Source organism: Syngnathus floridae, chromosome 5, assembly GCF_059516105.1.
Source record: "Syngnathus floridae isolate MCC-2025c chromosome 5, RoL_Sflo_1.0, whole genome shotgun sequence".
In the NCBI taxonomy this organism is placed as follows: domain Eukaryota; kingdom Metazoa; phylum Chordata; class Actinopteri; order Syngnathiformes; family Syngnathidae; genus Syngnathus; species Syngnathus floridae.
This window is the reverse complement of record NC_142417.1, coordinates 9,202,453-9,215,816: the sequence shown is the minus strand read 5'-3', so window position 1 is coordinate 9,215,816 and position 13,364 is coordinate 9,202,453. Positions and strand designations below refer to the sequence as shown.

The following is a 13,364-nucleotide window of genomic DNA, read 5'->3' as shown; positions in this document are numbered from 1 at the left end:
AGAAATATTAAACAATTTTTTATTTGATAACAAAAGGGTGTAACAACAGATATACACAATATAAACATGAACCAGCAGTTGTAAGAACATTGACGTACGAATTTCTGGCCTGTGTGGACATAGCAAGTTTTACCAAATATATCAAAAGAGTGAACCCACACTGTTTGTCTTAAATACTGTACATAACTATAACAAGTATCTCTTCAGGAATCCTCTATTACAGTGCGAGAGGAATTACTCCATGCCTGCCGGATCTGCCTCCAGGGAGTCCCAAGAACCGCAGCAGCAATGAAAAAGAAGACCAAGATCAGGCCTTTGGCCAAAGCCTGAGAATGTGGCTCACCTAAAAGAAAAACAAAAGTGTACCGTATTTTTGATTATCTTAAGTAACAAAAAGATCTTTCTTTTTAGTCTTACCAGAGTAATATTTGGTCAAGGGGAAGGCGAGCTGAGGCCAGCATACATCATTCTTGTCACAATCATACTCAGTGAAATTTATTTGGAACCTGAAAAACAAAAAGTGTAATATACAGTATTCCAGTTCAACTCAGATGAAAGCAGTGGTTCTTAACATTATTTGAGGCACTGAACATGCAAATTATATACATGCATTCCCCCCAACCTTTCATAATGAATGATAACAATACATCATGAAAAAAAATAGTAATTTTAATATTACATTTGTGCAAAAATAAACTATATATCAGCTGCACCCCCAACAAAACATGCCTGAATCCAAAGAGAATAAAAAAATGAAATAGCTGTAATGCTAACTGGAAACAAATACTGACATGATCTAAATAGTTTGGTATGAAATTACCTTTTGAAAATAATGTTTGAAAATTTCCTCTGTGTCATAAGAAAAACCTTTAACAATTTCAGCTAAAAATTGTGGTCATATGAATACTGAACAGGATGGCGGACAATATAATATAGTATATACCTACAGCATTTTTAAATAAATTGCTGAAACTAGCATCAGCATTTGTCCGGCGGGTTTTGACATTATAATTACCTGGTTTTTGGAGGTCCGGTACCAACAGGGATGTCGATAAAAGTAACTGATGAGGTCACTTCAAACATCTCTGCCTCTGCAGGATCTGCACATGGGGCAAAATCACCTCCTCCGCAATCTATTGTCCAGGTGGACAGTGTGGACCTAAAAATGGTCAAAAACAAGAAGAAAGTCTCGAGCTATATTCATAGTATACAGCATGAACTGAATTTCTATACTCACTGCACTTGTACAGCTTGGATCATCCTTTGAGCATTTCCTTCAGTCGTTTCATTGACTAAACTCCAAATGTTGATGTGGATATGGGATGGAATTCCGCTGCAAGAACCTTCTCCATCTTCCTTCGAAGTGCTTGAGTTTCCATCTAAAATTCAGTTGACATGACAGTAATGCGCAAACGTAGTTCATTTCATGAGCTCACGTGGTCATCCACAAATCTAACGGCCTTGTTCTTCCTGTGTACTCACAACTTATTTTGATCCAGTCTGCTTCTGTTTCAGAATCCGGGTTTCCACTGTTTGCAGCATATGTGGCTGTGATCAAGTTTTTCTGCATAGAACCAACTGTGTCCCTGAAAGACATTTTACGTCGTTTGAGCACATGCCCTACATCTTTTTTTTTTTTTCACTTAATCAATACAGATATTCTCACCTCAGGAGCTCACACTGAGTCAGGTTTTGTAGGCTGACAAGGAAAAGACATCCTGATGTTGAATTCACAGCAAATAGAACTGGTTGTTTCTCAGCAGTGGAACACAGCCCATCGCGCACTTTACAGCACAACAAAGAGTTGGTTCTTTGTCAATCCATTTTAATACAAAAAATGCTATCATTCAATTGTAGATAATATAGATGATAAGCCAACCAATTGTGATCGCATCACCTGATTTCCAGAGATTGATTGATGTCCTCTGCACAGAGAAAGTATTATTTTCTGTCCTCTTAATCCCAGCAATGACGGGCTTTCCCACTTGGTAACCTGTCACATGCATGCGTTAACAACTTGACAGAAACAAATGTCTCAGCGGTTCCCCGGATAAAGTGCTCTCACCTGGATTCCCCGAGTTAGAGTCTCCCACATAATCTCTTGTTAGAAAAACAGCAGAATATCTTGTCGTTAACTTCACTGCAAAGAGAAACTGATTAGGAAACAAAGTGCCCTCATAGTGATGGGAAAATGAAGCTTCAAATTTGCTCCATGAATCAGTTGTATTTTTTGGCTCCTCTAGATGGCACTGTCGGTTTAAAGACAGTGTGCTTTGTTGTACGGAGAGTGCCATTTAGGAATAAAAAAGACAAGTGGTTCATGAGGCAAATTGAAGCTTCATTTTCCCTCATCACTAAAATATAAGGATTAGATAAAATTGTGTTATGAGCATGTACCGCTTCCATTTAAAACGACTGTTCCAACAGAGCGTATCAGGGTGATATTTGTGATGAGATTCCCTTTCCAGTAGAATGTATAATCCAAAGACAAGGTCACATTCTTACACACCAGGGCTCCATCTTCAGGGATATAAATCAATTAATCACAGAGGACACAAATCAATTTAGCGACAGTACGATGTAATATGTACCTGGAGTAATGTCTGCATTTGACAAGAAATTACTCAAATCCTCGATCGATTTGTCCTTGACTTCTACTGTGACATCACCTACAGTAAAGAGAAATGATTTAGTCAAACCATAATATTTACAGGCAATGTTACAGTTTTCCGAGATCTAGTACAAACCTCCTTGTCCATTGTTCACTTGAACCCTCAAATCTGACGGACGTGTTTGTAAAGGGAAATCAGTTGGACATGAATCCAGCAGGTTCAAACATTTGAAATTAAAGTTCTCCAAAAAGGCAACAGGAGCATTGGAAACACAGTGTCCAATTGCCATCTGTGTGCAAAACACAGCAAATGTTTTGGTAAGCTTTGACAACACAAACATAACAAAATAATCATAACTAATATAACAGACATTACTAACCTGGGGAATAGTGAACAACTGATCATCCATAGTAAAAATGGGATTTCCTTGTTTGTAGATATTAAAAACTGGTGCAGACAAAACAGGCATTTGGAAGGAGGGGCGAGGCTTTGGTGTTCTAAACAAATTAAATGACAAAACCAGATTTTTATAACAAATAACATGATGAGATATTAAAAACAATGACTGAATAATTTTCCCACATTGTGTCTCCATTATAGAAGAGCCCCAGGTATGGGTTGTTTTCAGGTGGGGAGATGACACACAGAAATGGAAACCAGTCTGGGGAGTCCTCTCTCTGTGCAGAGCAGTGATAATCTGGAACTGGAGGGAGCTGTCCACCAAAGGGTCCTGGGAAACAGTGCAACTCAAACAGCTTCAACTCCTCAGGTGAACAGTCCTGTTAAAATAAAGGTAAACATAGAAGATGATAAATAGAGAAGCAAATCAGTATTATATCAGCCTTTTTTGTACCTTGTCACAACAACAGCGGATATCACATGTCTGAGGAGTGAGGTCACATGGACAGGAGCCCAGAGGTTCGTACACTTGGTTTGGGATGATCGTTTGATTGGCTACAATAGAAGGGAGATTGACATTTAATGAAAATGCTGACTCTCATGATATGTAGAGCTTAGCAGATTCATTATAATTACCAGATCCAGGATTAGCAGAAATCAAGTGAGCATGAATCTTGACCTGGATCAGCAATGATGCCTTAACTGTGTTGCCCTCACAGGCAGATAACTGCAGCGTCTCCAGGACACACAGCGGCTTTGGGCAGCAGTCTGTTTCGTTGTCACCGCACAAATGCAGACTTTTATTTAGCTTCATATTAACCTGGAGTGCATTCTGTGGATTCACAAATCAAACAAGAGGGTCATTGTACATCAACGTTTTTAAAATCATTCAATTTCAGCTTGCGTGTAGTGACAATATATTACAGTTGAGGAATTACCATTCCAACAACTTCCGTTGTCACATTCCACAATGTTTTCTCAGCTGCACACGATGGAGGATCAATACTTCCTGTCAATGGACATATAAAAGTGATCACGTGTTTTCCCCTATTTAGAAATTGTTATATTTAAGGAGTTGTTGTTCGTACCTGTTAATTTGGATGGAAATACAGTGCGCATGTTCAGAGAGATGTCTTTTATATTGCCCAGTAAATATGCCTTGATTCTTGGTCCAGTGGCAATCATAGACGATGGTTGGAAAACTGATGACAATGACATGTATTTTAACAACTAGACTTTTAGATGTATATTAAAACATTAAACTGCCGTGTTTATATGTACAAAGTGAACTCAGATATGTCATTACTTACCAAGATTTTTGCTATCCGCCCAACAAAACAGTAGGAAAGATAGGAGAGCCACCACCTTGGCCATTGTATTCAAAATAGCTCGCGAAGACTTACATTTAAGACTTTACTCCTATAGTCATCGAACACATGTCTACAAGACTGTGCTGTTCGCAAACAGACTAAGATTGAATATTAAAGCTACTTTTGAGTTGAGCGTCGCTCTGCGCTGTTACTTAGCGACGCAAGACTCGAACGAACGTGACGTCATTTGTAAGCGACTTTTGTATGATAGCGCGATGTTAAGGCAATTCGTGTTGTTGCAAAATAATGTCTTGAGTTAAAAATAACTAATTTTAGCGCAAATTACTGTCGTGTATAGAGAATTAATAGAATCAAAATTTCACCGAGATGACAGATGCATAGATAATAATAAAGCAACCGCGCGGTGAATTATACGTACGTCCGGTTCTCAACATTTCTTCCTGTTTCAGGGGCGCTTAAATAGATGGAATAAATATAAAAAATTAGTAAGTGTATCTGAGTTTGCTTAAAACACCAGCTTCCCCTCAGATAATAAAATCCTAATAATAAAAAATAATAGTTGCGTGAAAAGAATAGTTATAAATAAAATAAATCAAAATACGTCAGTATTATTTTCAAGTTACAATTTTTCATAAACACATTTAATACGTCGATATTTATATGACGCTTTTAAAATGCGTTGCGTCTCTGCATCTTATTCAGAAGTAACAATTGTTATTTTGTAAACGTTTTCACATGTCGTGTTTTTAAATCATTATCTTGATCAGCAGTTTGATTCAAGTTTTCAATCCACAGATTCTTGCTTAATTCGTGTATTTAATTGCAGTCATATTTTTTGGCACAAAAATAAAACTCAATTCACATCAATTCTTTTGTGTACGATCGGCCCGGTCACGTGTAGCCCATTTCAAGCATTGAACTGCTCAATGCGCAGACTCCAAAACAGAGTGACGTGGAGAGTCTACTAGCGTCCTCTGCTAAAACTTTAGAAACTATGACGATATTGCAAATCAAGTTGCTTGCTGGTTGATAGTGACCCAAACATGTAAGGGCTCGCCGAATGAAGTTGTTCTTTTTAACGAAGTTATCTTCCTCTAGTATTAACAAAGGCGTATAGTGATCTAGCCTTTAGCTGATATAACGACAGAGAGAGAACCTGTGTATGGATAACGTCAAGTAAGTCAAGTGTATTTTACCACAGAATTCCAAATATGACACTGGATGAACAGGATGCAAGTTGCGGGACCTTTGCTGGAATTTAATGAACGGTAACTGTTGCCGACCTGCTTATTAGCTTGCTAACAATTGCTACGATCATAAGAGAGAGGATCAGCAAGCTGTCAAAATGAGCTCTCTGCTGCGGGGTGAAGAAATGTGTTTGGCCCAACTGTTCCTTCAGTCTGGATCAGCTTACGACTGCATCGGTGATCTTGGAGAACTGGGCATTGTCGAATTCAGAGATGTAAGTCCCGAAATAATTTAGATTGTGTTCAAGAAAAATGTATTTGTGATCTACTTTTTGTTACCGTTCTTTGCATCTGTTTCCAAATGAAAGGAAAAGCATCATGTTTAATTGCATTTTGTTGATGTTTGTGTGTCTCCTGTTTCAGCTTAATCCCAGTGTTAATGCATTTCAACGAAAATACGTAAATGAAATCAAAAGATGTGAAGAGATGGAGAGGATCCTTGGTAAGTATTTATTGATCTGTGATACATGTTTTTTTTTTTTTTAGAGGAGGCCTATATGATAATATTGTGATCGTTTAAATTAAAAGCATGAATGCAGTGATTTTTCTTTCAAAAACTGAAGAAAGCCCTTGTATAGTAGTAATACAATGAAGAACAGAGCATCTTCTCATTCAGTTCAATTGAAAGTCAATGACTGCTGTCATGAAAAATGCCATCCTGTGTTTGTTGAGTTGAATGTGATGACTTTCACTATATTGAACTCTTTTACTCAGTCAAGAAGCGTAGTCGCTTGTGTAGCTGGCAATAACATTCTGCTTGGATACACAATAGCACAATACAGGATTTTGCTTAAATACACAATAGCACAATATGGGATTTAAAATGTCCATATACTGTCAACAGGCTATTTGTTGAGAGAAATCAAGAAAGCTGATATTTCATTGCCAGACGACGATGTTAATCCAGTGGCTCCTTTACCAAAACACGTGATGGGTATAATGGTATGTAAACAGCCTTTATGTTACATGTTTCTTTTCCTGGTCAACATCGCATTGGTTGTATGTGTTCAACCAGGAGCAACTGCAGAGGCTGGAAGTTGAGCTCGGCGAGGTCATGAGGAATAAAGAGAGATTACAAAAGAACCTGTTGGAGCTCACAGAGTACACACACATGCTGCGTATCACCTGCAACTTTGTGCAGAGAAGCACTGATGTAAGTGGGGTCATATTGTAGTACTAGTTGAAATTGTGCATATGTACTTTCTCATTTTTTATGCAACACTGGAATGCAGTACAGTACAGAGGATTCCAATATACTGTTTTATAAATTTTACTCCCATACATTGATGATGTATTATTTTCCCTCCAGAGAGAGCCATTGCAAGCCACTTATGAGGAATTTCCTTTCCTAGAAAAAGACACAGTGATGGATTACAGCAGTATGCAGAGGCTAGGAGCCAAACTGGGGTAAAATGACAACTTTGCTTGTATTATCATACTTCTTACATAAGCGGTTAGGCAGGTTTGAGTTAATGTATGAATGTTGGAACACACAAACATGGTCATGGAAATAATGGGAGTGATCCAAACTGGAATATGGAAATATATAATATAATATATAGGATATAATACATAGGAATATGGCTGTTTATGAATCTTGTTTTCATTATCGCAGTTTTATCTCTGGGCTCATCCAGAGGGCAAAGATCGAGGCCTTTGAGCGCATGCTGTGGAGAGTATGTAAAGGCTTCACCATTCTCAGCTATGCCGAAGTCGAGGAGTATCTCGAAGATCCTGACACTGTAAGTTTTCCAGTTGGCTCTTGTTAGCTGCATAACCTGCACATTTTAATTAGAAGAACATTCTAAAGGAATTAGTGCTACTCCAGCATTTTCCCACATTCCTAAAACATGCATGTTAGGTTAATTGAAGATTCTGAATTGTCCGTTAGTGTGAATATGAGAGTGAACGGAGTCTTTCTTCTTCATGTTACGGCGTTAACATTCTTAATGAAGCCTTTTTGCTTTTTCACAGGGTGAGCCCATCAGAAGTGTGGTGTTCCTAATCTCCTACTGGGGAGAACAAATTGGCCAGAAAGTGAAGAAGATCTGTGACTGGTAAAATGACACACATGTTTTGCTGTTGAAAAGAAAGATCTTCCTCCAAGTCATACCTGTTTTCTTTCTGCTCTAGCTACCACTGTCATGTGTATCCATATCCCAGCAGCAATGAGGAGAGGAACGATGTTGTGGAAGGACTAAGTACTCGCATTCAGGACCTGAACACTGTATGTCAGTTTTTTCTGTGTCATAATGCAAATTCTGTTTGGTTGTCATTGATTAAGGTATTTCTTGTTTGGCATCTTGTTAAAATGTAATATGCAGAGGTTAAATATCTCTTAACGTGCTTGCTTCTGAGAAAAAAAAAAAAAGTCAGGAGACAGCATACAGTAGATGGACTGAAAATATTGAAAATGAAAAAGTACTCAGGCCACATTCCAAGCAATTTTAAAACATTTTAAAAACATCTAACTAGATCATCTTTAAATTCAAGATGACATGAAATTAATTTTCAAGAAATGTATAGCCCATTTAAAAAAATAATAATGATAAAATAAAGATCTATTCTATCCAGATCACGTGCGTGTTTAGAAGATGCATGAGTAAATATCGCATCACTACAATCCGGTACAGACGTAAAAGTAGCCACAAAGAGTCTCTTTGAAACGATTAACCAATTTCCTCCAAGTTAGCGAGCCGGGAAAGTTTCTCTGGACGGGTCACTGCTTTGTAAATCAATTGCTAGCTTTAAGAACTACGACTGAAAAATCAGATTGCTTTGCACATGACCAGCATGAGATCCTGGCTAGCCTTTTTTTCCTCAAAATGTTGCACACCTACTTGAACTCTATCCCTTCTGAATGGTTTTGTTCTAGCTCAAGCTTGTAAAGTAGTTGGAAATATCAACATTGTGTTTATATCGCCATCATAAAAATATAAACAACCTGTAGTGGGCCTTTTGCTGGTAATTTTCTGAAACTATATTCTCAAAGTCTGTCTTGTTGCTGTTTGCAGGTACTTCATAGAACGGAAGATTACCTGAAGCAGGTCCTGATCAAGGCCTCCGAATCGGTCTACACTTGGGTCGTGCAGGTCAAGAAGATGAAAGCCATCTACTACATTCTCAATCAGTGTAGTTTTGATGTCACCAACAAGTGTCTTATTGCTGAAGTCTGGTGTCCTGTTGATGACCTTCCCACCCTAAGACGAACACTCGAGGAAGGATCGGTAAAGAATCTCATCAACATTTATAGACTTCATTGCTCAGTTTTTTATGGAACTCGGAAGATTTATATAGTTCACGTTCCTTTTTTTTTTTTTTTTAATATATTTCATGTTCAAACTTAATTTTGTTCCAACTGATGTACGCGATGTCGCCACTATTACCAATGTCGTTACTCCCATCACTGTTCGCTTTAAGATTGGTTACATGTATTGTACATATTTTGTTTGACAGAGGAAAAGTGGATCAACAGTTCCTTCTTTTGTCAATCGCATACCCACCAATGACACTCCACCTACTTTGATAAGGTGCAACAAATTCACTGTTGGCTTCCAGAACATTGTGGATGCCTATGGAGTAGGCACATACAGAGAGGTCAATCCTGGTAAGTGACAAAATATTTATTTACCATGTTTATGGAATCCTTGTATGATAAAAATATACTGCGCTAACGTTTTGGAGGTAATTACACCGCATTGCTGTTCTTCCCCTAATTGTTTCCCATTCTTTATTGTAGCTCCTTTCACAATCATTACATTCCCCTTCCTGTTTGCTGTGATGTTTGGAGACATGGGTCATGGTCTTCTTATGGCTGCTTTTGCTTTTTGGATGGTGTTGTGTGAGAACAACCGCAAACTTAAGAACACCAGGAATGAGGTAAATAAATTTCTTTTCACCCCAAAGTGTAACAATTTGCTGATGAGGCTGACGTGTAACTGGGTGATTTGGTGTGCACATGCAGATCTGGAACACCTTTTTTGAGGGTCGATACATCATCCTAATGATGGGCCTCTTCTCCGTTTATACCGGCCTGATATACAATGATTGCTTCTCTAAATCCATTAATATCTTTGGTTCTGGATGGAGCGTCAAAGCCATGTTTACAGCTAATGTGTGGAAGTAAGTGATCACAAAGGCAATGAACAAAAGCTTCTACGATCTGTTGGAGTCAAATACTTTGCTTTCAACTCACAATGGTTTTTGTTTAATCTTCTCCAAATAGTGCTCGGGATGTCAACAGGAACGGCTTTCTCACTTTGGATCCAAACGTAACCGGAGTGTTCAGAGGCCCCTACCCTCTTGGAATTGACCCAGTAAGTGGACAGTACTGAAGTCTCTCCACATTTAATAAAACAATAAACATATCATGGTGTTAAATGATTTCGTATCCATCCGTAAAACCTTGGTGCATCTTTGTAACTTAATGGCATTTAATATTTTCACCAGTTCGAGCTGCTTTGTGCTGCTCGCTATTTTTATATAATACATGAATATGTTTGTCTTATTCAAGATTTGGAACCTGGCTTCAAACCGTCTTACATTTCTGAACTCCTACAAGATGAAAATGTCAATAATATTGGGCATCATTCACATGAGCTTTGGAGTGATCCTCAGCACGTTTAATCACTTGTAAGTTTTTTTTTTTTATCTAAAGTTGACATTAGATGATGAAACTATAGGAATTAATTGTTTTTGTTTATTGATGAAAACAGGCACTTCAGGAGGAAGCACAATTTGTACTTGGTTTTTCTTCCTGAAATCTTGTTCCTGCTGTGCCTCTTTGGCTACCTGGTGTTCATGATACTCTACAAGTGGCTTTTCTTCTCTGCCAAGAACTCCAGACATGCTCCTAGCATTCTCATTCACTTCATAAACATGTTCCTCATGCAAGGTGACTCAATGCAGCCCCTCTACCCTGGACAGGTGAGGAACAAAAGTGTCAACAATCGGATTTACTGATACTGCTGACACTGAAGTCAGTCTTTATAAAAGTCCGTATGACACGTGAATGGTTCTTAAACTACAGCAAATAAAAATAGTTATCTGTTATAATTAGTCATTATTGGTGTGTCAAAGTCCAAATTATTTAAAATAATTTTGCTATTCTCCAATTTTAGTTAGTAAGTATGTGAAATTGATTTATGAAAATAAAGATATTTATAAATGAAGCTAAATGTTTTTTCTTGTTGTTTCCAGAGCGGCTTGCAGGTGTTTCTGTTAGTCATCGCTTTGCTGTCAGTGCCTGTCCTATTCCTAGGAAAACCGCTTTACCTCTATTGGCTCCACAATGGAAGTCATCGGCTTAGATTGTACAGGGTGAGTAAAGTGCTTCTTTGACAATCCAAATATCTCAAAGTATATTTAAGCAAATCTGAGTTGGTGACCTCTTCTTTCTTAGGGCTATGAGCGCGTGCGTCGTAGCAGTGAAGAGGAGCTCTTCTTGTTAGGAACTCATGACATGGAGGAAGGCAACAGTCACAGTGAGCTGTCCTCAAGCGGGGAGCAGCACACAGAGAAGGTCAGCCACTCAGCATTGTCAGTTTATCGTACGCTAATCAAATATTGGCTCAACCAATAAGCTATCATTTGTTGTTGTCAAAACAGTTTGACTTTGCTGATGAGTTCCTGCACCAGGCCATCCACAGTATTGAGTACTGCTTGGGCTGCATTTCCAATACAGCCTCTTACCTCAGGCTCTGGGCTCTGAGTCTAGCACATGCCCGTAAGTATGTAGACTTGTAGACCAGAATAGCCAGTGCAGGTTACCTATCGCTCCTTGATGTGCCTTGGTTTCTTTTTTTTCTTTCTTTCATTAAGAGTGACGTACTGATAATTTTAGCATTGCATGTTTATTTGTTATCCAAGATTAATTTGAATTGCACATTGCTAATTGTTTAACTCAATTACAAAGCCTGTAATTATATATATATATTTCATTGAATCCCACAAGTATAGTCATTGCACATTATCATACTTTGTCTAATTATTTTTTTGCACACAGAGCTATCTGAGGTGCTTTGGGCCATGGTGATGCGGGTAGGACTACGAATGGAATCGACTCTTGGGGTGTTATTCTTAGTGCCGGTGTTCGGCCTGTTTGCCGTCCTCACCGTGTCCATCCTGCTGGTGATGGAAGGCCTGTCTGCTTTCCTCCATGCCCTTCGACTGCACTGGTAAGTTGCTCTCTCAAGTGCATGAAATACTCACATGTGCCTTATTAAATCTTTTTTAATAGATATCACATTTTTTCCTCACTCAGGGTGGAGTTTCAGAATAAATTCTACAGTGGAACTGGAGTCAAGTTTTATCCATTTTCCTTCGCTCTCCTCCCCTCCAGCTTTGAACAGGAAGGTTTACTGTGAAGTAAAGGACATACTCTTGTTGGATTTAAACAGCCAAGATGTGATTATTCCAGTGATTTCTTTGAATGATTTCACCCTCACCCCTCTTATCATTTTCCCAAAAGAACTGAACTTTTAAGAGGACCACAACACTGCCAATTTGTTCATTGTACTGTTGTTTTATCAGTATGCAGTATGCACAGTGAATACCTTTGGCTATTTTGTTCACTTTAGAGAACATTTATTGATTTCATTTGCAATTTCAATTTTCTTATTGTGCCAAAATGTATTGTTAGTGTCATGTATTAGAAAGCACTTCTGTAGTAGATAATTGAAGACGATTAAAAGTAGAGAATTGATGAGCACAGTGTATGTGCAGATAAGGCTTGTTAGATTAGCTAAGATTTGTTATTTATAAAAGCGAAGCATCTTTGCATTTCCCACCCACATTTCGTATTTGGTCCACAGTATAATTTTTTTAAATTTGTATTTGTTCAGTTCATCTTTTTTTTCTTTTCTTCTCAGAAGTTTAGGTTTTGGAATGTTTGGTTTCCATGCACGTGGTAGAAAGCAAGCCTTCATTAGAAGTTCAGCCTTTTATTGCACTGCTTGCCTTAATACAACCAAATAACACCATAGAAGCCTTTACTCGTCTTCTTATTTTCTGATACCAAAACGCGACGTACGATGTGATATATATGTATAGATATATTTTTTGTTTGTAAATGAAAAATGTAAATCTGAACGATGTAAAATGATGTGTGATACTTTTACAGGATTTTTAATTTATTCACATTTAAAAATGCTTCACAATTAAAGATAATGCACAGTTGATTTTTTTTTTTTTTTACTGAATAGATTCATATTGCCGTCTTAGTATTTTCCCATTACTGCACAATCTAGCATTCTATGCAGGGATAAGTGAATTTTACTGCAGCTTCAATGAGTGGTTAACAGTCATGGCACAGCACTTTATCAAATGTGGTTATAGGATCATTTCGCAGTGAAGTATGGCATTTGGAGTACAGTGTGTTAAAAAGTAAATTATTACAACTGACCTCTGCAAATCCGGAGTGCTACATTTGTTTATTTACACTTATTTGCTGTCCCACGTTCTCTGGAATTTACCAGTTGTAGAAGATAAATGTTATACTCATTATCATCTCGTGTTTATTTTGCCATTTGTGTTGTTAGTATAAACACTCCAACCTTTTCAAAGTTCGTGCAAGACTGTCACTTTTACATAATGTACGATGATATAAATGTTTGGAGAATGCTGAACTAATTTAGATCATTTGTTTAGGAGGATTTAATAAAGTTATTTTTGCACCCATTATAAGATCATTTTGCTATTTTTAATTTGGCAACAGTATGACTTTTTGCATATGGATAAATAATTTCTCTCAATCAATCAAGTATATTAAGTGTCGT

At 37.7% G+C, this 13,364-nt stretch overlaps 2 protein-coding genes across 3 annotated transcripts; one reads left to right on the top strand and one right to left on the bottom strand.

Annotated features, from left to right (window-relative positions):
- Positions 1-5: 5 nt before the first annotated feature.
- Positions 6-4,743, bottom strand: tctn2 (tectonic family member 2). The gene is made up of 18 exons (XM_088377300.1): positions 4,322-4,743; positions 4,100-4,213; positions 3,950-4,020; positions 3,648-3,843; positions 3,466-3,566; positions 3,195-3,391; positions 2,992-3,109; positions 2,748-2,901; positions 2,592-2,669; positions 2,398-2,520; positions 2,066-2,140; positions 1,898-1,993; positions 1,667-1,784; positions 1,483-1,586; positions 1,238-1,379; positions 1,016-1,159; positions 418-506; positions 6-343 (listed from the first exon to the last, which is right to left on the bottom strand). The coding sequence occupies exons 1-18, from the start codon at positions 4,383-4,385 to the stop codon at positions 204-206; spliced, it is 2,124 nt and encodes a 707-aa protein (XP_088233426.1). The 5' UTR covers positions 4,386-4,743; the 3' UTR covers positions 6-203.
- A 517-nt stretch (positions 4,744-5,260) lies between these two features.
- Positions 5,261-13,272, top strand: atp6v0a2b (ATPase H+ transporting V0 subunit a2b). 2 transcript variants are annotated; one of them, XM_088376819.1, is made up of 21 exons: positions 5,261-5,518; positions 5,637-5,804; positions 5,953-6,031; positions 6,434-6,531; positions 6,605-6,742; positions 6,899-6,996; positions 7,205-7,331; positions 7,564-7,646; positions 7,723-7,816; positions 8,604-8,816; positions 9,046-9,196; positions 9,329-9,468; positions 9,554-9,711; positions 9,815-9,905; positions 10,103-10,221; positions 10,305-10,515; positions 10,789-10,908; positions 10,991-11,110; positions 11,197-11,314; positions 11,594-11,765; positions 11,852-13,272. In XM_088376819.1, exons 2-21 carry the CDS (start codon positions 5,688-5,690, stop codon positions 11,952-11,954), a joined length of 2,550 nt encoding a protein of 849 aa, XP_088232945.1. In that variant the 5' UTR covers positions 5,261-5,518; positions 5,637-5,687; the 3' UTR covers positions 11,955-13,272. The 2 variants fall into 2 exon arrangements, with proteins under 2 accessions (XP_088232945.1, XP_088232943.1); XM_088376817.1 differs by having other exon boundaries at positions 5,262-5,387; positions 5,544-5,804.
- The last annotated feature ends 92 nt before the right edge of the window (positions 13,273-13,364 follow it).

Coding starts and splice junctions, on each gene's coding strand:
- tctn2 (XM_088377300.1), bottom strand. CDS start 4,385: ATGGCCAAGGTGGTGGCTCTCCTATCTTTCCTACTGTTTTGTTGGGCG. Junction 3,567..3,647: donor TTCTGCTAATCCTGGATCTG/GTAATTATAATG, acceptor CTTCTATTGTAG/CCAATCAAACGATCATCCCA. Junction 2,902..2,991: donor AGTTGTTCACTATTCCCCAG/GTTAGTAATGTC, acceptor TTTTGCACACAG/ATGGCAATTGGACACTGTGT.
- atp6v0a2b (XM_088376819.1), top strand. CDS start 5,688: ATGAGCTCTCTGCTGCGGGGTGAAGAAATGTGTTTGGCCCAACTGTTC. Junction 9,469..9,553: donor TTAAGAACACCAGGAATGAG/GTAAATAAATTT, acceptor GTGCACATGCAG/ATCTGGAACACCTTTTTTGA. Junction 11,111..11,196: donor GGGAGCAGCACACAGAGAAG/GTCAGCCACTCA, acceptor TTGTCAAAACAG/TTTGACTTTGCTGATGAGTT.